The sequence below is a fragment of the Primulina eburnea genome, chromosome 5, assembly GCF_022965805.1.
Source record: "Primulina eburnea isolate SZY01 chromosome 5, ASM2296580v1, whole genome shotgun sequence".
Lineage (NCBI taxonomy): Eukaryota > Viridiplantae > Streptophyta > Magnoliopsida > Lamiales > Gesneriaceae > Primulina > Primulina eburnea.
In genome coordinates, this window is record NC_133105.1 from 5,377,165 (window position 1) to 5,401,590 (window position 24,426).

At 35.2% G+C, this 24,426-nt stretch overlaps 2 protein-coding genes and 1 long non-coding RNA gene across 16 annotated transcripts; 2 read left to right on the forward strand and 1 right to left on the reverse strand.

The window, feature by feature from the left end:
* Positions 1-721: 721 nt before the first annotated feature.
* LOC140832644 (uncharacterized) lies at positions 722-8,436 on the reverse strand. Of its 11 annotated transcripts, none has more exons than XR_012118150.1 (6): positions 7,922-8,138; positions 7,767-7,820; positions 7,595-7,646; positions 6,703-6,845; positions 6,210-6,320; positions 722-963 (listed from the first exon to the last, which is right to left on the reverse strand). XR_012118150.1 is itself a non-coding variant. In XM_073196766.1 (4 exons), exons 1-4 carry the CDS (start codon positions 7,966-7,968, stop codon positions 811-813), a joined length of 360 nt encoding a protein of 119 aa, XP_073052867.1. In that variant the 5' UTR covers positions 7,969-8,436; the 3' UTR covers positions 722-810. The 11 variants fall into 11 exon arrangements, 2 of the variants coding, with proteins under 2 accessions (XP_073052867.1, XP_073052868.1); XR_012118149.1 differs by having other exon boundaries at positions 7,767-7,815; positions 7,922-8,128; XR_012118144.1 differs by having other exon boundaries at positions 7,595-7,815; positions 7,922-8,128.
* On the forward strand, positions 8,102-10,009 carry LOC140832645 (uncharacterized). The gene is made up of 2 exons (XR_012118153.1): positions 8,102-8,312; positions 8,446-10,009. It is a non-coding gene; the product is annotated as an uncharacterized lncRNA (long non-coding RNA).
* A 6,423-nt stretch (positions 10,010-16,432) lies between these two features.
* Positions 16,433-23,787, forward strand: LOC140832646 (putative E3 ubiquitin-protein ligase LIN-1). Of its 4 annotated transcripts, none has more exons than XM_073196768.1 (17): positions 16,433-16,823; positions 17,320-18,324; positions 18,427-18,487; positions 18,592-19,026; positions 19,114-19,181; positions 19,272-20,549; positions 20,658-20,802; positions 20,891-21,148; positions 21,242-21,551; positions 21,630-21,754; positions 21,844-21,963; positions 22,220-22,351; positions 22,472-22,594; positions 22,672-22,782; positions 22,989-23,132; positions 23,235-23,486; positions 23,580-23,787. In XM_073196768.1, the coding sequence occupies exons 2-17, from the start codon at positions 17,387-17,389 to the stop codon at positions 23,595-23,597; spliced, it is 4,518 nt and encodes a 1,505-aa protein (XP_073052869.1). In that variant the 5' UTR covers positions 16,433-16,823; positions 17,320-17,386; the 3' UTR covers positions 23,598-23,787. The 4 variants fall into 4 exon arrangements, with proteins under 4 accessions (XP_073052869.1, XP_073052870.1, XP_073052871.1 ...); XM_073196769.1 differs by having other exon boundaries at positions 16,433-16,740; positions 17,241-18,324; XM_073196770.1 differs by having other exon boundaries at positions 16,433-16,740.
* Positions 23,788-24,426: the final 639 nt, after the last annotated feature.

A 24,426-nucleotide genomic window follows, 5' to 3' on the forward strand; every position in this document is an offset into this window, starting at 1 on the left:
AAAAGCATACAAAAGACTTGGAAACATTAAAACACACACACTTGGAATTTTTAGAGCTTGATGCATATTTTGATAATTTGATGTAAATGATAGATCTATCTTGTTTATTCTAAAAATTGTTGATCAAATCACCGCATGTTGGCCATAATTTTTTCGTTGACAATCATCTCCAGTGTGAGTAATTCACTTGACTTGTGATGGATGTGAGCAGCTGAAATGCTTGATTTTATTCGGCGATGACCTTGTTATTTGTTGTATTCTTCTCAGTAATGTGATTGAGTCTATGGAATATCATATTTTCAAGAGAAATTCCGCCAATTTTTTTGTAAAAATAACCAAATGACCCGTTTCATAAAATATATTTTACAACGGACATATTCATCATACTTTGACATATCTCATCATACTATTTATTTACAAGCGAGTCATCAATCTCGATCCATTCCATACAGTAGAATAATAAGATTCGGGACTCATCATCTCACTGCATGCGCTGAGATACTTTCAAGGCAGAGTGGGACAATAATCAAAATTCGAAAAATCCGATTCGACAAAAAAAATAATAAAGGCTAAATTTAATTTTAAAAACAAAATTTTTATTAAGCACTTCAAGTGAATTTTGGATAATAGGATCTTAACTTCCACAAGCGAACAAAGGATGTGGAAAAATCACAGTGAAGCGATATCATTTCTCATGGTGTGTGAGATTGAGGGACATCAATGGAGAAGAAATGAGATGTAATCCTAAAATCTCTGACTTCGACATAAGTTACTGAACAACCATTAATCATACAGGCAGAACTTTGCACGCTAGTTGGACGGAAGCTGCTTCACAAGACCTCGGAGAAAACAAGCGAGTGATCTTCTATCTTTCACAGAAGTAGCATCAGGTTTTCCATGTTCCTCTGAGGTGGCCTGAGGCTCCGGTGTAGCATGAACCTTCCTAACCAGTTGTCGGAGTTCCTATAATATAAAACAGGAATAAAAGAACCCATGAGCAGGATATAACTAAGAGAATTACAGAGAACAAAGATTCAAGGCCCAAATCAACCAATCAAAGTCCAGTCCATGATCAAGCAATCAAGGCCGAGCCCATCAAGAAAGATCCGGATAAATGAGCATCTTTTATATAACAGATTAGATTTTGTCTGTCACAGTCGTTACAACAGAAAAATCCATGTGTCTTGTTTCTATTTGTTATACTTGTTATAAATGAAGGATCAACAGTGTAAACAATTATTCAAGCATGAATAAACGATTGTGAGTTTTTTGCTGGTATTCAAGCTTTTCCAACTTGGTATCAGAGCTATTAATGGCGGAGGCCATTTCCTCTGCTTCCAGTATTCCTTCTAACCCCAATCTTCTTATTATCAATCCAGCAAATCAGATTACCTCAGTCAAGCTGAACGATGATAACTATTTGTTGTGGAACTTACAGGTCCTAGCCAGCATTCGAGGTTTAGGGCTAGAAATCTTCATCCTTGAAAACCCACCAATCCCTTCCCATCTTATTTCCATAGATGGCAGTGAAGAAACAATCAATCCGCAGTACATCTCCTGGTGTCGACAAGACCAGCTGCTATTCTCATTTCTTCTTGCTTCCATGGCCGAGACTGTGCAAAGCCAAATGGTGGGATGTGAAACTTCATCTCAACTTTGGAGCAGGGTCAGCCGTCTGTATGCTTCAAGAACAAAAGCACGTATAATGCACTTCAAACTTCAATTACAAACACTCAAGAAAGGCAACATGCCAATGAAAGACTACCTTGGCAAGATGAAAAATTATATAGACACACTTGCCGCCAGTGGTCATCTAATCACAGAGGAAGATCAGATTTTATATGTTCTTGGAGGTGTAGGAATCGAATATGACTCAGTGGTAGTTCATATCACCTCACGCACCGACTCTCTTAATTTTTCTGATGCAAGTGCATTACTGCTCTCACATGAAGGACGCATTGAGACCTATAATCTCAATGGCAACAGTCCTGCTCCAGCTATTCATACCTCAACCTTCACATCTCCAAAGAAGCACGAGAATTTTCAGGCATTCAGAGGCTCTTATCAACGAGGAAGAGGCCGTGGCAGAAACATGAGGGGGGGACGAAATTGGCAACCCAACAATGGTCGTCCGGTCTGTCAAATTTGTGGTATTACTGGACATATAGCACAAATATGTTACTATCGATTTGAGAAAGACTATGTTCCAACGCCAAGGAATGTCGGTACTGCAAAGACACCACAATATCAACATCCGCATCCGTCCCTTCCACAACATTCACCATCCGCTCTCAACGTCACTGCCTCAGAAGCTCCTGTTGAAGAATGGTGGTTCCCAGAGTCAGGGGCAACCCACCATGTTACTCAGGAACTAGGAAACCTCACATTTGGTTCTGAATATTCAGGGAGTGGTAAGGTTCAAATGGGAAATGGAGCAGGTTTGGCTATCTCTCACCTTGGTTATTCCAAATTTCACTGTCCTTCTTCATCACGAACTTTTATGCTCACTAATCTTCTTCGTGTACCTCAAATTAACAAAAACCTATTGAGTGTTAGCAAGTTTGCCCAAGATAATCAAGTCTTTTTTGAATTTCACCCTCACTTTTGTCTTGTGAAGGATCTAGCAACTCAGGAAATTCTTCTCAAAGGGAATTTACATAAAGGCCTGTACAAGTTTAGTCTTGGACAACCTCTCCTTCCGTCAACTTTTCCAGCAACATGCCTGTCAGCTTCCCTCTCTTCTGATAACAAGGATCTCATCCAGCCATCAATCAAAGTGTCTCTCAGTCTCTTAGATCGGTGGCATCTTAGACTAGGGCATCCAAGTTTATCTGTTGTTAGGAAAATTTTATCTTCTTGTAATGTCTCTGTTTCCAAAAATGAATCCATGAGTTTTTGCACTGCCTGTGAACTTGGAAAAAGCCACAAGCTACCTTTCACTCATTCTTTAACTCAATACTCAGCACCTTTTGAACTCATATACGCAGATGTTTGGGGGCCAGCACATACTTTGTCTAGAAATGGATTCAAATATTATGTGAGTTTTGTTGATGCCTACAGTAGGTTCACTTGGATTTACCTTCTCAAACTTAAATCTGAAGTGTATTCCATTTTCCTTCAATTTAAAAAGCATGTTGAAACTCAATTTCAAAAAAAAATTAAGATCTTACAAACCGATTCTGGAGGAGAGTTTCGATCTCTATCTCAATTTCTTCATGATCAAGGCATAATTCATAGGTTCTCTTGCCCATACACATCTCAGCAAAATGGTGTCGTTGAAAGAAAACACCGCCATATTGTTGAGATTGGTCTCTCCTTACTTGCTCATGCTTCTATGCCATTAAGTTTCTGGGAAGACGCTTTCCTCACCGTTGTTCACCTTATCAACAGACTTCCAACTTCTGGTAATCAGGGTCATATACCACTCACGCTTCTCTATCGTCAAACTCCAAATTTTTCTTCTTTTCGTGTTTTTGGGTGTCTCTGCTTCCCGTGTCTCCGACCATATAACAACCATAAGCTTCAATTCCGCTCCGAACCTTGTATCTTCTTAGGATATAGTGCTGCTCATAAAGGCTATATTTGTTACAGCAAGGATGGTCGGATTTACATCTCTAGGGATGTTAAATTTAATGAATTAGTATTTCCTTATGACAGCATGTTCCACTCTGTTCCTAAAGATCACTCCGACACTACATTACTTTACTTACCTCAACTCATCCCCTCCAACACACCTCACAACTCCCCCCTAAACCATCACTCTAATTCTCATTCATCTCCAGTTAGTCCCTCTCCCATCATTTCCACATCTCCATCCCCTACTTCAGCGAGCTCCACCTCTGTTTCTTCTCCCAAAAATCATCACCCCATGCTTACTCGATCCAAGGCTGGAATCTTCAAGCCAAAAATTTTCGTAACAAGTTGGTCTATTCCCCGAGAACCTATGACTTATCTTGAGGCAACAGGTTCTCCGGAATGGTGTCAGGCCATGAACAATGAGTATCAAGCCCTACTTCAGAATCAGACTTGGTCTCTTGTTGAAGCTCCAACTCATGCCCCGATCATAGGCTGTAAATGGGTCTTTAAACTCAAGACTAATCCTAATGGATCTATTGCTCGGTATAAGGCTCGTCTCGTGGCAAAAGGGTACTCCCAAACCCCTGGTTTAGATTACACAGAGACTTTTAGTCCAGTTGTCAAGCCAACCACTATCCGGCTTGTGCTAACCATTGCTATCTCCAAGGGCTGGGACATTCGTCAAGTTGACGTTAATAATGCCTTTTTACATGGACATCTTGATGAGATAGTCTACATGCGTCAACCGCCTGGTTTTGAGATCCAGTCACACAACTCCCAACTCGTCTGTAGATTGCACAAAGCCATTTATGGCTTAAAACAAGCCCCCCGTGCTTGGTTTGACAAACTCAAACTTGCTCTAACATCAATGGGCTTCTCAGCGTCCAAAGCCGACACATCTCTCTTTGTCAAGTTTGATTCCAGCTCTATTATCTATGTTCTTATATATGTGGATGACATCTTAATTACAGGAAATAACAGCTCTCATGTTCAAGACTTGATCTTACAGTTACACACTCGGTTCTCTCTTAAAGATCTTGGAAATTTGTCTGTTTTCTTGGGTATAGAAGTGATTAAATCTACTAACCAATCGTTAGTTCTCACTCAAGCCAAGTATACTCGAGATCTTCTTGCCAGAACTAAGATGGATAAGGCTAAACCTCTGCCTACACCGATGATTACCAACAGCAAGTTATCTGCACATGACGGAGAAATCTTTGCCAATGCTACCTTATATCGAAGTACAGTCGGCGCTCTTCAATACCTTACTATTACACGGCCCGATATTTCTTTCAGTGTGAACAAAGTGTGTCAGTTTATGCAACGACCTCTTCACACACATTGGAAAGCTGTCAAGCGTATTCTTCGATATCTCACAGGAACTCTTGACGTTGGTCTCCATCTCACCTCGTCCTCTAATCTCAGTCTCGTTGGCTACTGTGATGCTGATTGGGGAAGCGATATTGATGATCGCCGATCCACTTCTGGGTTTTGTTGGTTCTTTGGAAACAACCCTGTCTCTTGGAGCTCTAAAAAGCAAGCCGTGGTTTCACGTTCTAGTACTGAAGCCGAATATCGCAGTCTTGCCAATGCTATATCGGAACTTCTTTGGATACAATCTCTTTTATCCGAACTTCATGTTCTGCCAGTAGCACCTCCCATCATATGGTGTGATAATCTCAGCACCATTGCATTAAGTGCAAATCCAGTTCTTCATGCTCGCACAAAGCATCTTGAGCTCGATCTCCATTTTGTCCGAGAGAAAGTGCTATCCAAGACTATCTCCGTTCGTCATGTTCCAACTTATGATCAAATAGCAGATATTCTTACTAAACCATTGACCGCTGCCTCTTTTCTCAAATTCCGGTCCAAGCTCAGAGTTCTTTCTTCACCACTGCTGAGCTTGAGGGAGGAAATTACAGAGAACAAAGATTCAAGCCCAAATCAACCAATCAAAGTCCAGTCCATGATCAAGCAATCAAGGCCGAGCCCATCAAGAAAGATCCGGATAAATGAGCATCTTTTATATAACAGATTAGATTTTGTCTGTCACAGTCGTTACAACAGAAAAATCCATGTGTCTTGTTTCTATTTGTTATACTTGTTATAAATGAAGGATCAACAGTGTAAACAATTATTCAAGCATGAATAAACGATTGTGAGTTTTTTGCTGGTATTCAAGCTTTTCCAACTAAGAGCAACGTACATAATCTTATACAATAAGGAAATTTATGTGCTTCCATATACCAAAGAAAAATTTAAAGAACGTCCGCATTTTGGTAAATCATGACCTTTTTACTACAAATACTCTGGCAAGAACGGTGAGCTGCAATAAGAAAACGTCCTATTCCCAGATTTCTCTTTATGCAGCCATTAGCCATTGGTGTGCACAAGTTTCAGGACTTTCTCATTGTGAAGTTTGTTTTAGCCGCAATGGGATAAATGGCGTTGAAGTTTATTGCAGACTATGATTCTAAAGGAACGTAATATAACAAGTTCGTTCATAATATCTTTATGTCAGAAAGAATTCGATGATGAAAAACAAGATACATCAATATATCACGTAAAACAACGACGACGTGTTCGAGTTCTCATTACTCAACAATACTGATTAAAATCTCCCAGAAACTAACCTGTCGATCAAACTCTATTTCACGAAGTGAATAAATTCCATTAGTAATGCAAATGTCCTTGTTGATCAAACCGTCATACCATCTGTCAGCTACAGCAACGTTAATCGAATCCTGCTAAGGAGCCCAGAGGTAAAATAAAATATTTTATTCATCAGAACCTTGTTAGACGAAAAAAACGTATGTAAACATGATAATTACTAAGTACCATCATATTTAACTGAATCAGAACAAAAAGCAAAAATTTCATGAAAATCGAATTTGTAAACAAGAAGAAGTGAGAACAAAGCGATAAACAACATAAATTACAACCAAAATTATCTCAGAAAGACACTGGATTTTTTTATCAAACTAAGAGGTAAGCATACTTTTGTTACTACATATACACAATCGATGAGAATAAATGAAGTGATATTTGCAGAGGAAGCAGCCCCCAACCCCAAAAGTGCTAATTACCCCTTTCCAAGACTATAAATAATGGATCATTTTTGCTTACTTCTTCCTCGTCTTCCTCTATTTCACCATTGATATCCAAGCTTTCTGTGCATAAGAAATCTTGAAACCTACTCTAGTTTCCATCTTTCGTGGCCTGAATTAATCCATCCATTAATTCAGGCTCCACTTCTCGTAGAAGTCTTCCTAAACAAAGTTGTTGATATATTTAGAAAGCAAATCAAGTAGGAAATGCACTACACGATCTCAATTCTCACATACTATAAATCTTTTCTTAGCCATATTATAAATTATGTTGATTTTTAAAAAGGAAAATTGCATTTTGGTAATGTATGTTTGTTTCTTTGTGATTTTGGTCATCTATGTTGTCAAATTTCAGTTTTAGCCTGTCAAATTTAGTTATTTTTTATTTTGAATACTGACATGACAGTACACACATCATTGTCACGTAGGATAAATGACTATAGTTGTCAAAAAACAAAGAAAACAAACTTAAACTGAAATTTGACAACATAGCAGTTTTCCCGCTAAAAAACAGACATTTCAGGATCAGTATATAACCATGCTCTGATAGTGACAATAGAAATCAGTTTCTTTATTTCATCTCCTGCATAGCAAATACATTGTGTTATGCAATGGCGGAAGAAACGTAAACTGGTGTACAAAAAATATCACTTTGCAGCTTTCAACTATGCATTGCCATGTATAACCCCTCAATGTATGAACAAGCCACTATAACAACTAACAAAGAACACTTCAAAACATTATTTTTTAAGAAAATTGCTTTTCAAAAAAAAAAAAACTTTGCTCCATAAATTTCGTATCCAATAGCACTTGAAATCTTGGTTCTTGGTTTTTGTTTATTGGATTGGTTATGAGAAACTATTTTGCATATTCAGCAAAATCGAAGAATTTATCCTTTCGTCCTCTCTTACCTATGAGATTATATTGCCTTCTCTTTCCTTCTCTAGCATCACGGCCTAGTCTCTGCGACAAAAAACCAAGCACCTTAAATACTATTACATCACCGGACAATATATAAGCAAATACGGACATGCTTCTAAAGTGGTACTTGATCGGCAACAACACAAAATAAAAAACAAACACCTTAACTAGCATAAGAGCATCATACACCTCTTGCTCCAGAGCATCCACTCTGCACTAATAGATACATATAGACACATCAAATGCCTGATGTTACAATATTTACTCGTACTTGGCAAACAAAGTTAAGGAAAATGCAGTTTTACACAATATTTCACCTAAGAATGAGCTTAATTTGAGGTGGAGAGAAGCTGGCTAGCTCCATACCCCAGCGTACGGCACGTCGAGCCTCGTGCTTTCTCTCGTTGCGCCTCTTAGATGTTTCACCGCTATCCGAAGACGACACATCGTCGCTGTCGTCCGCGTCGTAGGCAAAGGAACGTCACGCAATTTAACTGCGCGGGAACGAAAGTGGACTGCACGGCAAGAGATGGAGAATAATACGAAGAACGAAAAACTACCGGATACATGGAGTTAATGTGAAGGTCCGCTGAGTAGATGATATATTGGCGATGGACGGTGGCGCCACCGCGGCAATTGCATCAGCGGCCTCAATACGTGAGCCATTTTGGGCAGATCTCTCCGGGCTCGGTCTTCAAAATTTGTGGGGTGTAAAACCCAATTTATTCATGGGCTTTTTTAAATGGACCCAATTACTTTTTCTTTTTTATCAAACAGGGCGGCTTCAATACTTGAGCCATTCTGGGCAGATCTTACGGGCTCTCTCTTCAAAATTTGTGAGGTGGAACCTCCAATTATTCATGGGCTTTTATTGATGGGCCCAATTACTTTCCACAGGGGCTCTATAATTTTGATACAAACAGTGTAATAATTTTAATTATTAAACTTGCGACTCAAATATATAAAAAAATCTAAAATGAAGATGACTCACTGGCACAAGTTCCCGTAAAATAGGGGAATTTGTCCGGCTTAGAGCTAGTTTCAATTGAGAGTTTACATCAACTGTCTAAAGTCCATTTAAAAAAATATTTTATTTCTATTCAAAAGGTTTCAAATTCAAAATACGAATCAAATTTGAGCACAAAATATATATTTTGTGCGATAATTAACGAATCGTTGTCGAGTTCTTGTATTTTATAAATATAATATTATATTATTATATATTAACAAATATATACAAAAAATTTCAAGTATTTATTATTGAATAATAGTCTCAGACTCTAGATAGATGCAATATCTTTGGAGTCGGGCTTGAAATCGAGTTTTTAATTTTATCCGAAAGTTTAGATTATTCGAGCTTCTACTCTAGTTCAGACTTTCAAATTCTCTTCATATTTAATTTGATTTGGTTTAATTTAGATCCAAAAGGTAATCAAATAAAACATCAGCGCACAGAACAATAGAGGGAACCTTTGTTCCACCGTAGGACGATGATACCACGATTATGCTGGTTTTTGGATAATATAATTCCAATAATGTAAAAAATTTAATTGTCAAAATAATAAAAATTAATATTAAATGAAATTCACTAATTAGTTACTGTTATATAAATCACACAAAAACATAAAAAATAATTACAATGTCTGATTAGAGGCTTATCCATTCCTTTTGTTTATCCATTCCTTTTGTCGTCCCAGGTAGTACACACAATACAGTAGATTTCTTGTGAGACGATATCACGAATATTTATTTGTGAGATATATCAACCCTACCGATATTCACAATATTGCTCAACCCAAATAAAAATTCGTCTCACGAAATACAATCGATGAGACCGTCTCCCTCATAATATTAGTCAACTCATCTGGCAAAATTAACTGCTACCACTCTTTTTTTTTTTAATTTTTTTGCTTTTGGAATGAAAGATATGTACACAAGCCTGCTGCAGGTTAAATTTATAAAATAATTTTGATCAATTATATTTTTAAGAAAGTGATTTTCTTAAAAAAAATAATTGACCAAAATTAAAAAAAAAACATGCGTGTGGCCAACTACCTAGAAAAGGGCTATGGCTAGAATATTTTTTTTCTCTACCAACACTGATCAGTCTCCCAGTTCCGCCTCCGCCGGCTCATCACCGGAGAAGCACCCGCCGCCAGCTGCGCCTCCCTCCTACGACGCCGCGAGAGCGTGATGTCGTACAACGCGCGCTTCTCCGGATCCGAGAGAGTCGCATAAGCCGCGTGCACTCTCATAAATTCGTCAGAAGCAGACTTCACATCTTCTCCGTAGCTGGGCGAGACGTCGGGATGCAAGACCCTCGCCAATTTCCTAAAGGCGGACTTTATCTCCTGACCCGATGCGCAGGCTTGGATCCCGAGGACATCGTAAAACGACGCCGTCTGGAGAGCTGATTCAGGGGATGCCCACGTCCTTTCTGCGGTGTCGTAACCGGCGGAGATTTGGATCGGGCGTCGGAAAATGAGCAGATCCGGAGAGGCGGAGAATCTGCGGCCGATTGAGAGAGACGGCGATGTGCAAGCCATAAGATTACAGGATGGATGGGATCGGATATGTGGAAATTTATTTATAGAGGAATAATGTGATGTGGGGGCCACTGATGAACCGGTAATGATGCTTGTGAGAGAAGAAAGCTTATCCACTTGAACATGGTGGATGCACATTGTATGGATAAAATGGAAAAAGTTTGCTGAGTCGATAATAATAATAATAAATATATATTTTTATTATTTAAAATGCTTTTATTGAAGATATGATGATTAGAGTCTGATCGCGAAACCATCGGATCGAGCTCCATTATTGGCAACTTTGCCGGAACGAAAAGACCGGGAAATTTATTTTTACTTTTAAATCGATTTTAAAATTCAAAAAAATTTCTAAAACATTATTAATTTATAGCGTAAAAATAATGAATTGAAATTTTTTATAAAGCATTTGTATCTGAATTAGACAACATAGCGAAAACTATATGAAGATGAAGCCAGATAATTTAATTAGTGATATATAAAGATAAATTTTGAAGGCAAGAGAGAGAATGAGATAGATTAGGAGAGGATAAGTGAGAAAGAGAGTTATAAATTTGAAGCATTCATTCAAATATTTAGGTTGGATCAAAGTCGGTTGTAATTTGAATTTTAATGTCTGTATATCAGACAAAAATTTGTGTGAGACGGTCTCACGGATCGTATTTTGTGAAACGGCTCTGTTATTTAGGTCATCCATAAAAAAATATTTCTTTTTATGATAAGAGTATTACTTTTTATTATGAATATCGGTAGGGTTGACCCGTCTCACAGATAAAGATTCATGAAACCGTCTCACAAGAGATTTATTCTGTATATCAATCCATTTCATCGAGTTATTAAAAATCTATTCACATTTTGAATAACTAAATTTTTTTGTAGATTTTAAAAAATTCAATGTTGAATATCACTAAACTTATAATATTCTTCAAAAATTTATCTTGAAAATCATTAAGTTTCTACAGATTATATAAAAGTTTTGATTGCAAATTTCTATATTTTTATAATCTGCAAAAATAATTAAAAATCATTTTGATGTTACGATTTAATTTTTGAAATACCTATCACAGATTTAAAAAAAATTATCTCTTTTTATTTTATAAAATTAAGTTTTAATTAATTTGATAGCCTATAATTATCATGTTTCATCAACATTTCAACCACTAGCTAGGAGCTTGAAATTTGAAGTGTCTCCTCCGAAAGACTATTCCGTCGGGACCCGACATGGCATGGGGGTTGTGTTCTCTTTTTTATTAACATATAATTAATTATCCAGTGTTTACTGATATGGTTTATTGACTTTTGTACTGTAACGACGATTACATTGAGTTTACATTTACCATATTTATAAAATATATAGACAAAATATCTTTTATATATTTGAATGACATTTTTTAAATATGTATGTTTCGTAGTTCTGTAAATATGTTATTTTGATCAATTTTAGTTTTTCAAAATAATTTAATTAAATTATCAATTTTATTGTTAAATCTTTTGCAAGTGAGTGGTCAATATACACGTGTGTTGCCAATGTAATTATAATTTTTTTAAGACAAAAACTTGTGTAAGACGGTCTCACGGGTCGTATTTGTGAGACGGATCTCTTATTTGTGTCACCCATGAAAAAATATTACTTTTTATTGTGAATATGGGTAGAGTATATCCGTCTCACAGATTATGATCCGTGAGATGGTCTCACATGAAACACACTCTTTAAAAAAATACTATTAATCTATGTACATAATTTTGACGAAAATGACTCTATATATATATATATATATATATATATATATATATAATATATATATATATATATATAGTTACTTGACTCTTGAACGAACATGTATGACTAAAAATATTACAAAAAAATTGCCATAACTTGGGAAGGGAAAATCGATGTTGTCTTTAGGATTGCCCGAAAGTCAGATCCGATTAACCCCAAATCATGAGATCCACATGTGTAGACCCGACATACGACGATGATTTCTCAAATGACTTGGTAATTTTAAGCAACTTGACAACTTGTTCATCTGGCTTTGACTTCGTGGTTCTATCGCTAAATTATTTTAGAATCCGTCTCTTGTTTTTTTAAAGGTTTTTTAAAAAATCTATCTTTGTTAAATCTAATTTAAAATCTTTTTTTATACATTATAATATGCATGCTTGAACGTATTAAAGTAAAACAAGTGAATTTCAATAACATATCAAAATGTATGAAAGTAGTTTATTTCTATATTATCAACGTTATTTTTCATCACTATGAAAAATAATTAGACGTGCAATTTAATATTATAAAAGATAAAGTAAAATTTTAATTATGTCAACTAATGTAGTGAGGAAAGTGTTAAATGTATCTGTTCTGAAAAATAAAATATAAGAATAATGTATCCGTTAATTAAGTCTGACTTTATTTTTTGCGGAGTAATTGTTAATCGAATTATAAATAGCCTGATTTTGTGTGTGCGTCATATTAATATTATATTGATACTAGATCTCAATCAAATAAAATTTTATTTCTCATATGTATCAATTGAATGTAGCGATATTATATATATATATAATAGTAAGAATATATAATATATATATATGAGTCATACTACATTCCATTGATAGCGATATTGAGAAATAGGATAATTTTATTGTTGTATTTAAGTGAGATTCAGTATCAATGTATATATATAGATAAACAGACGCACACACAAAATCAAGGCTATTTTTAGAATTTAATTTATATATATATATATATATAATATATATATATATATATACTAGATAATTTTTTGTATTTCCCGATGATTGAGAGTGAGATTCAAGTATCAACGCACATGCAATTTGTTTGTTTCTTTTCCAAGTGCAACTGATTTTCTGTACAGAGAATAAGATGCAACTTGTTCATCTAACCTTTAAGTTTGTGGTCCCAATCTAGAAATAATGAATAACCTACAGGTAGCGATCGGAAAAAATAGATTGATTTTGAATATAATTTTTTTTAATAATGAAACAATTTTCATTATTAAAAAAAATTATATTCAAAATCAATCTATTTTTTCCGATCTATATATATATATATTATATATTAAATTTACTGTACTTATTTACACATAAATAAATAAACTAAAATATATTTCAAATGATATTATTATTGTTTAAACTTGAAATACTATATAAACATACAAGAAGTTAATTTGAAATTTTTATTCTTACTTATCTAAGTCATAAAAATATATTTTAAATTTATGGATTTGAAATCCTCGATTCAAATGTAACATAAAATTTTATTAAAATATTGTGGTATTTGGATATATATATATATATCATGACATTAAAGTAATACTATATAAAGTAATATTTGTTCATGGATGAATCAAATAAGAGATCAGTCTCACAAAATACGACTCATGAGAGCGTCTCATACAAATTTTTGTCCATAATCATATCTCAAACTTCCCGTTTATTTACTTTTAAAATAAAAGTAACCTTATTCCAACAGTTTTCTAAAGCAATTGAAACGAATTTTTAATATTAATATTTGTCTTCCTCTATTGTATATTTTTAAAATGTATATTATATTTATGCCTATTGTTTTTCTTCCTATATTTTTTCCGTTAAACAATGTAACTAATTTGATCCATGATATTTTAAAAATTCAGCTATTATGTTTGTAAATAACATATTTTTCATCGATCTTTTTATAATCGGACCGATGATAAAACCGATTTACCTTTAAAAAAAGGTCTAGGTGGAGAAAAAATAAAAGTGAGTATTGTTTGAAAACAAAATTGAAACGAAAAATCAGAAATTGGTAGTGCTTGCTAAACAACTGATTAAAATATAAAATTTTTACTAGAATCTCTTGTGTAATAGCTGGATCAACCGTCCACCTGTTTTTGCTAGTATTTGCAAATACTTAAAAAATTGATTATAATCTTTTAAAAAATCTTAATAACATTTTTTAAACATTTGCAACATCACCATATGATTTCAATTAAACAAAGCATAAACTAACACAAAATATAAATTTAAAAAACACTAAAAAAATAATTTTTAAAACCAAAATAAATTTATTTTTAGAGATGACAAAACGCTCGTAATATTAATTAACAATTTATTCAAAAGTCCTCTAAAAACTTTACCCCATGGGACATATGCATTGAATCCACGGTTGTTGCGCCGTGCCCTTGACGGCAATCCAGTTTTATAATAAGGGGTGCGTGGTGGGCAAATTGACACTAATATGCATTATTTAATTAAAATTTATGACTAATATATATTATATGTCTAAAATACTTTAAATTTTATCATATTCCAAATCACATGATGCCAACACAAAAAATAACTAAGGTACTGTCACTAATAAGTACTTATACAAACTCGACAATCAAATATTTTGAATGACGTGATAATATACACTCATATATCTATCATGTCTACATATTTTGAGGTCGATCTTCTATTACGATAATACTAATTCACTAAATTTCTCGGGTTTCAACTCACTCAATTTTTTTTTAGGATTAAAAAAAATGTTGACATTTACACGAGGAATATATATTGTGATAAGTTTGAATCTCGTACCAATGACAATTTTTTTTGTTTAGTATATGTGGATAGATTGTCTACGGGGTATGTTGTAATTTACGTAAAAGTAAATATTAAGATTTAACTCTTTAAAAAAATTTATCCGACAAATATTTCAGATAGGGACACGTGTCTAGCCGTATCGTTGTATGAAGTGGAGCAACTAAGTGAGAACACATTGCATTAGAATCGCACAAAAGTGGATTGGTCTCTGCTCCGATTCTTGGAATCTTTCTTTTGTGTGTGATTTAATTCTATAAATTAATGATACATCGGAGATAGCTCAGGTTGTCTCCAACATCCCTTATCCTCTTCTTGAGCTCGTAGGATCGTGTTCGTTTTACAAAATCAAAAGAAAAAAAAATTCTATAAATTAATAAAATTTTAAAATAATTTTTTTTTGTATCTCGACTTATATTTAATTTATTAAATGAATAATTTTGATAAAATGATAATTTTCAAGATCTTTATATAAATATATAGTTGAAGTCAATATCATAAATTAAAATTTTATTTAAAAATAACAAACATAAATAGAATAATGTATTAAAATAGGATTATGTTATAAGACAAAAATTTGTGTGAGACGGTCTCACGAGTAGTATTTTGTGAGACAGATATCTTATTTGAGTTACCCATGAAAAAGTATTACTTTTTATGCTAAAAGTATACTTTTTATTGTGAATATCGGTAAGTTTGACCACTCTCAATGATAAAGATTCGTGAGACCGTCTCGCAAAAGACCTATTTATGTGATAATTTATTTCTTTCCTTAAAAATTTAAATCTAGTTATGTTTCTCAACCTAAAACAAAAAAATTATGGAGCATTTTTTACGTTGGCAAAAACTTGTGTGAGATGATCGTATTTTGTGAGACATATCTTATTGACTCAATATGAAAAGTATTACTTTTATGTTAAGTGTATTGCTTTTTATTGTTAATATTGATAGGGTTGATTCGTCTCACAGATAAAAATTTGTGAGAGTGTCTCGTAAAATACCTACTCTTTGACTATATGAGTACTTTTTTTCTCCACCTAATTGGTTCCAGAAGTACTATATCATCCTTAACAAGATTTTTATCAACGTTGACCACAATTTTTTCTAGGCTTTCGACCTCAGAAGTCGGGAACATATATGCATCATTTCAGTCGGATATTCCAATTGGTGATCATTAATGATTGTCTTCACGAATGCCTTCTTCAATAGTTAATTCATTTAAATTACTCAAGCCTACTTCATCTCCTAAAGAAAAAACACTCTTTCAAACAAATGATTTATTAATTTATCGATTAGTTAATATATTTTTAAATTAATAAATGTTCACCATTCTAAAATAATCAATTTATAAATGTTTTATGTAGATAAAAGCTACACAAATTAATGGCATTGATACCAAGATCCAAAACTTGGAACGAAGTCACGGTTTAGGACATGACTGTGAAAAACTTGTCTCCCCGATTTTTTAAAAGCAAACTACAAAAATAATGATGGTAGAATTAGAGCTGAAATTCCATAAAAAAATAAATTGGAGCTAAAATCGGAGAATGACTTTTGAATTTTCTAGAGCATACATGTTGTCAACATGATTTACATAAATTTTCCCAATATCTTTTTCAATTTGATGTGACAAATCCAATGAAAACAAAGCCGAAGACACAAATTTTGTCTCTGTCATCTGCAATTTCATTTTTCTTATATACAGAATCCCATATAAGTCAAGCTTAGGAAATAAATTAATCCGGTTTGAATGACACCATCCGCGCTTTCTATTTGATGACGATACTCGAAAAGCCGGCTGGGAAAATGCCGGCCTCCATTTTCGAGTCCACCCATTTTGTACAAACCATTTGATTCTTGTTTCATTTTATTTTGTCATTATTCACCAATCATTTGTTGTTTGTTTATGTATTTTCTTGGTTTACTTGTTCAACGAGTACTTTCTCCTTGCCTCGGGCAGCTCTCTGGGATTTTGAACTTTCGTGGGCGACGAGTTTCGTTTTCTTCATTAAAAAGTGTTTATTTTTGTGTCTGTATCTGATTTTTATACAAATAAAGAACACAGATTTCTGCATAATCTTTGACGGGAATGTGTTAGGCACTGTTTTCTGTTCAAATATGTGATCAACTCGTGTTTTCTTGCTTGTTTACGGAGTGCATACTTTTGAATTCTTCTCTGCTTTTGTTTGCTGATTTTTTCACTATTATTATCCTGGTTTCTGTCTCTGATGTCATAAACTATCGATTCTGCGATTTGTGCATATGAATGATGTGCGATTCTTGTTGCTAGAGGTGTTAAGGGTGGTCCAGAAATTCGATATCCGTATCGAACTGTATTTTTTTCAATGACATAAAATTAATTATTTTTTTAAATCAAATTGATAGCTCCATTGTGTGCATTTGTGATGATTGAATACTGCCACAATTTAGATCAATAATGGAGGTTTGAAGTCTACTTCGTAACTGCTCAGTTTTTGAGGAAATAAGTGATAATCATTCCGTGTTTGTTTTTCAGTATTAAGTATCGATGTGAGTGGAATCGTACTAATGGATCGGTGTTCTTGACGTACTGAACATGTATGATAATGTCACAGGTGGATAAGAATTTCAGGGATGAATTTGTGATCCGGGACTGATTCAAAAGAATAAAGTGCTCCAATAATGTCTGGGAATTATAGGTTTGAAATGGACCAAAAGGATATAGTTAGAACACTGATCAACACTGTGGGAAGTTTCATTCAAGATAGATTAATAGATAAAGATCGAAGAACTCAGCACAAAGAACAATGTGCTGAGAGATTAGCGGCTGAGGAGGGAGACACCGACAAAGATAGAGAAGTAAGGTACTCAGATCAAGCAGTTTTAGCAAATCTTGATTGGGGGATTGATGCTCTCGAGGAAGCAATCAACTCAACTAATACAGAAACTAAGATGGCTCGTTTAGACTATGCAGAAAAGATGTTACAAGTGTGTGCTATGTTAAATTCAAGTCAGAAAACAGCAGGAGTCCCAAACTTTTACCTCTCGGCTTGGGCTCATTTGAATCTCGCATTCTTGTGGAAGTTGAGGAATAATTTGAACAGTTCGGTTCTTCATATTATAGAGATGTTCATAATAGACCCTTTTTTCTCGCGGATTGATTTTGCTCCCGAGCTTTGGAAATCTCTATTCCTTCCTCAGATGAACTCGATTATTGGGTGGTACTCCGAGGAGAGGAGTCGGATAGTGATGGATGTGATTCCGGACACGTCCGACTTGTCGTTTTCTGTGGATTTTGATCAGTATTATGAATCTTTAATCTTGTCCGTGAGGCCTGAGCAAGCCGAGAGAATTCAGCGGTTAGAGCAGCTTTATGGACAGTCTTTGGATGAGAACACAAAGCTTTATGCCAAGTACTATAAGGATTGCATGAACTATGATCCTGCTACTAGCAGGAAGGTGATTCCTATGTTTCCTATTGCAGAGCCGCCAATGACTCCCCTACACGAGACCAGCAGCCGGTCGATTCCTGATTACGTAAAATTTGGTCCGATTTTGCCCAAGAGTGCTGGATTTTCTCCAGTTATGAGACCTCAAGACGATTCAAGGAAAGCTTCCAGGTTGAAATTTAGTTATTTATACTTTATAAGTAGATATGTTGTTTACAGTTTGACATTATGTTGAAGTTGGCCCAGAAGTACATGAGTTTTGGTTTTAATCAGATTGAATATAACTTCAACCCCTTCGGAGAATCAGGAGAACTTCACTGCTTGGGCTACTCAGGTAAGATTAAGAAGTGTTTAGTTTTCTCCTACTATTCTTCCACTGTTTTGCGCTAGTAATCACAACAGTTCTTCTACATGATTTTTTACTCATTCATTTTTCAGGAGGAAATCCCCGACGAGCGTGAAGATTTTTGTGACGATCTTAATGTAGTTGCAGGAACTCAAGATGGAGCACATGATAATGTTGGCAAGGGATTTGGTGTACCAAAGGTCGATGACACAAGATCAATTGTCTCCAGTAGCAGCATCAGACTAAAGAAAGATGAACAGACTATATCCCGAAGACAACTAGTTAAACTGAAAAGTTGGGGACAATCTCCTCGAAATAGCTCTCCAACAGATTCACCTAAAACTCCTCCATCAAATATTTCATCTCCAAAAGAGGATACAAGTTCTAGAAAGGTCCAAACAACCATGCTGCGACTCCTCTCCACTCGTGCCATGGATTCCTCAGTTTCAACTTCTCGACCTGGTTCTCCACTTTCATTCTGTGATAATTCAAGCCTTAGTTCACGAGAATCCAATGGAGAAATGGCAGTATGTTTCAGTCACTTAAAACTAATTATACTTATTCATTTGTCATTTTGATTTTTGGGTTTACACTAAATATGGTTAGATAACCAGGGACATGCAAAGTCCTCGAATAGAAGTACCAGTCATACTCGAAGTGTAAGACAAGTATTTTCAGAGAGGTGTGTATTTAGCTGTTAGTAACTCCTCCAGTTATCTTATTTCTCAAGGCACGTTCACTTTTCTAATATCTATTTATTATGAATGTCCAGTGTTCATGGTAATTCTCTACATCAAGGTGATGAAGGAAGCCAGAGAGTTGCACCTTCTCCACGGTCTGAGATAGTGACTCCTCAGTCGAGGCCCCCAAAAGATTTTGTCTGCCCTATCACTGGTCAAATCTTCAATGATCCTGTCACCCTCGAAACGGGACAAACATATGAAAGGAAAGCCATCCAAGAATGGATGAATAGAGGAAACACAACTTGCCCCATTACTAGACAGCCTTTCTCTGCTGTTTCACTCCCTAAGACGAATTATGTTCTCAAGAGGCTGATAACTTCTTGGAAAGAACAGCATCCTGACCTTGCTCAGGAATTTTCATGCTCTGAAACGCCACGAAACTTTTTGAGCAACATGGAATCAGAATCCATTCTATCTTACACGTCCAATCTTCCACGTGACCGGAGCATCAATAATGAAACAGAACATAAACCTCAAAGATTCACACGAACCGGACTTTCCACATCTCCGACCAGTGTGATATCTCAAGCATCTGTTGAAATGATGATCAATGCATTGAAACCTTACATTCTGTGTCTTTGTAATTCTGAGGACTTGCAGGAATGTGAAGCTGCTGTCTTGATGATAGCCAGCATCTGGGGGGACTTGAACGTGGATTCGGCTATTAATTCGTATTTATCTTCACCTACTATAGTAAATGGATTTATGGAAATACTGTCGGCATCATTGAACAATGATGTTCTCAGAACAACAATTTACATACTTTCGAAGCTTATTCAAGCGGATGAGAGTGTCGGTGAACTTCTGACAAGCATGGACACAGATTTCTACTATCTGGCTGATTTATTGAAAAAAGGTCTTGCCGAATCTGCTACTATTATGTATATGCTCAGGCCGTCGTTCTCTCATCTTTCTTCGCACAATCTAACACCCACACTTGTACATATAATTTCGAACAAAAACGAAGATTCAGCTGATCTTAAATTTGCTATAGCACCCAAAGATGCTGCTATAGCATTGCTTGAGCAAATTGTCGTGGGAGGAGATGAGAGCGACATGTCACGTAACGCAGTGGATGTTATCTCCGAAAATGGAATCCCAGCTCTGCTGAATTCCCTGAATAGGGTCGATGAAAGACAAGCCGTTGTATCTATACTCTTGAGTTGCGTTAGAATTGATATGACCTGCAGGAATATGGTAGCTAATGAAATTGAATTATCTCTAGTTCTCGAGTTATTTCATGGTGGAAATGACAGTGTGAGAGGATTATGTGTAGAGTTTCTCTGTGAATTAGTTCAGCTGAGCCGGTATGACACCATTCCTTCAATCTCAAACATCTCCATCTCCAAATTAATTCCTCGGTCTTTCCCTTTTCATCATCTCTAAAATTATTCCCTCATTTTTTTGTGATACAGGAGAACACTAAGCAACAAGATTTTGCAAATGATTAAAGAAGAGGGAACGTTTAGTACAATGCACACCCTCTTGGTCTATTTGCAAATGTCTCCAATGGAGCAAAAGCCTGTCATTGCTACTCTTCTTCTTCAGCTTGACCTTTTGGTCTGTTTTTATTCATGATCTCTAGTTTAACGAAATTTATACGAGGAATGTCGGGAATTTTGATTTAAAAAAAAAAATTACTTCTTAGGACGCTCCTCGGAAGATGAGCATCTACAGGGAAGAAGCCATGGCAGCACTGTTAGAGGCACTTCAAAGAAAAGATTTCCCATCTTCTCAAGTTTTGGCCCTTGGTGCAGTATCATCTCTTTCGGGACATTCAAGAGCTTCAAAGAAGCCATGTATGGATTCTTGGCTGCTAAAGATGGCAGGGTTAGACCAACCGTATAATTCTGTGGTAAGAGGGGAGGAAGTGAAGATCGAAGATACAGAATTTTGCGAAACAATGGTATTATTGCGTGGCCTACTTTTGAAGTTATTTCTTAATTATTCATTATTTTGTTCATTTTTCCCCTTTTTAATTCTTGATTACCCATTATAGAATGACGAAGAGAGAGCAGCAAGGAGTTGGGAGAGAAGGATGGCGTTCGTACTTTCTAATCATGAGAAAGGCGCTATTTTTAAAGCTCTGAACGAATGTTTTACGAGCAATTCCATTGATATAGCAAAATCTTGTCTAGTGGTGGCCACATGGCTTGTGCACATGCTTTATAGTTTACCTGATTGTGGAATAAGGGATATAGCTCGTAAATCATTGCTTGACAAGTTCATTAACGTGCTACAATCGTCAAAGAACAATGAGGACAAAATACTGGCTGCCCTTGCTGTGAGAGGATTCATCAGTGAGCCAGGTAAATGTGATTTATCAAATCGATAAATGATTAGGAATTTTATTATCCATAACTTAAAGTAGTGAACAACGCTTACAGTTGGACTGAATGAAGTCGCGGTATATGCCAAAAGTATGTGGAAAATCTTAAGGCGTCTCAAGAAAATTTGCACGGTGGCACATGATATAATGAAAGCATTGATGAACATGTCATCAATTGATCCAGTGAGTCGTGTATTTACATCCTTTAATTTGTTGGAGTCTTTAACTTGAGGCTTATCTTTAAAAGTTAAAACACACTTGAGCATTTTCAGGCAGATCTATGGTCTTGTGTTGAGGGCCCTGAGCTCGACGTGTCCATGAATGGCGAAATTTTCTCTATGCTTCATATCAAGAATCGATTGATAAGCAGCCACGCGGATGGAACCATAAAAGTAAGGAAAAAACCATTATTCACTGTTCATTTTGCAGTATACTTGTCGCCGTCTTGACTACACGTATCTAGTTGTTTATCCATGTTACTTATCAAGATTCTTGGTTGTTGGAGGTTGCATAAGACTGCAGTTCTTTACATTTCAACAACATATGCTTTACTTTTCAACAATATATTCTTTTTCAAAAATTTGTTTTGAACCTGTTGAATTTGTCAATAGAAATATAGAGAATATAAACATTTCCCATTGCATTCAGGTGTGGGACACAGGAAGGAAGACTACTCGATTAATTCAAGAAGTTCGTGAACACTCGAAGGCTGTTACATGCCTTTATGTCCCACCTTCACTCGACAAGCTGTACAGTGGATCTTTAGACAAAACTATTCGAGTAAGGCTTCACATTTCTTATAGATATTCATATGTTACTCTAAACTATATCTTAAAAATGTGAAACGAAAATTCCCAATTCTAGCATCTACTGAAATTTGTTTTCCTTTATCATATTCAGGTTTGGTCGATCAAACAGGATGGAATTTACTGTATTCAGGTACACGATGTGAAAGAATCTGTGGTTTTGTTGATAGCAAATGCTAGTTATGCTTGCTATGCTTCTCAAGGGCATGGTGTTAAGGTTGGCGTACTAATCTTGCACTTATTATCTTAACCTTTTATAAAATTATTGATGTTATAAGTATCAACTCTGTCTAGGTTTATAACTGGTCGGGCGTTTCAAGACACATTAACTTAAACAAACAAATCAAGTGCCTTGCCTTTCATGGCGATAAACTCTACTGCGGTTCCTCTGGCTACACGATCCAGGTAGCAGTCAACATTAAAGTGTAATGAAACATATGTATGTACGATTCTGTCTGAGTTAGAGGGCCTCTCTTTTGTTTCTTGATTCAATAAAGACCAATTTTTTGTCTGCATAATATTCTTCATAATCCACATCGAGAGATCAAGTACTCAACATCATGTTTTCCTAGAGCCATTTTCATGTTAAAAGTATGGAAATTTGTTAACAGGAGGTGGATTTAAGAACACAAACATCATCAACATTCTACTCCGGTGCCAAAAAGTTATTAGGCAAACAAACAATCCACTCACTTGAAATTCACGGTGGCCTCATATTTGCTGGTGGAACTTCTGTTGATGGTACAGCAGGAAAGGTATTAACTAATTCTTTGGTATCTCAACTTGTTTTCAATCCCCAAACTTGGTGACCATCCAGTTTTACTGATTTTTTTTTCTAACAACATTTGCGTTCTAAGGTGTTTTCGCTGTCCAACAAGGCAGTGATTGGGTCGTTGTCGACTGGCCTCGAAATTCATCAGATTGCTGTAAATAATGACTTCATACTTGCTGCCACAAAATGTGGGGTGATCGAAGTTTGGCATAAAGAAAGAATGACAAATATTACGCATATTAAAACGAGATGTGGAGGGAGTGCAAGAATTACTTCTCTCGCTATGGATTCAGAAGGGCAAAAGCTATTTGCTGGAACCTCGGATGGCAAAATCCAGGTACCAAGATTTAACATTGTTCTCTGCTAATGAAGAAATGACATCAAAGTACACATTTTTTATCATTTTCCCCCTTATTTGAGTTGGTTGCAGGCTTGGAGTTTGGACTGAGAATTCTATATACTTCAACGGGTTCTTGATCTCAGAAAATTTCTTCCTTGTAGAAAATTTAAAGTTTCTTCCTATATACATATAGATATTTACACGCTCACTGTGTGACTCGAATTTGAATATTTCACTTACAAGAGGCAGGGTGATTTTGAAATGTCTCTGATCCTGTATTCTGACATATCTTGGACAAGGAATCTTATACCTGCTGAAAATGTCTATTATAAAATCTTTTATCGAATAATTTGAGGAAGATTTTTTTTTTTAGGAAGATTTGATATTATATCAATGATAAAATCAGTATTCATATATATTGAGTGATCAAAGAAAATATAAATCATATATATCTAGGCAAAAACTTGTATGAGACGGTCTCACGGGTCGTATTTTGTGAGACAGATATCATATTTGGATCATCTATGAAAAATTATTATTTTTTATGCTAAGAATATTAATTGAATATCGATAGAGTTGACTCGTCTCACAGATAAAGATTCGTAAGACCGTCTCACAAAAGAGCTATTCATATATCTATTGCATAATTATATTCTTCCAGTGTCTTTACAAAGTATTTAAATCAAAGTGAACACGAATAAATTCTTGGACACGGAATTTTTTAGAAAAAGTAAACATATTCTCAATACTAAATAAAAAATTTGGGCTAAGAGTTTACTTTCAAATTTTATGTTAAAACTTATATTATACGAGGTGAATGACATTTCATATATTTTAAGTTCCTGTATTTATCATTAATATATATGCGGATGTAAGAATCGTTGAATACTCTGTAATTAATATTATTTATAAAAAATATTTATAAAACCAAAAAATC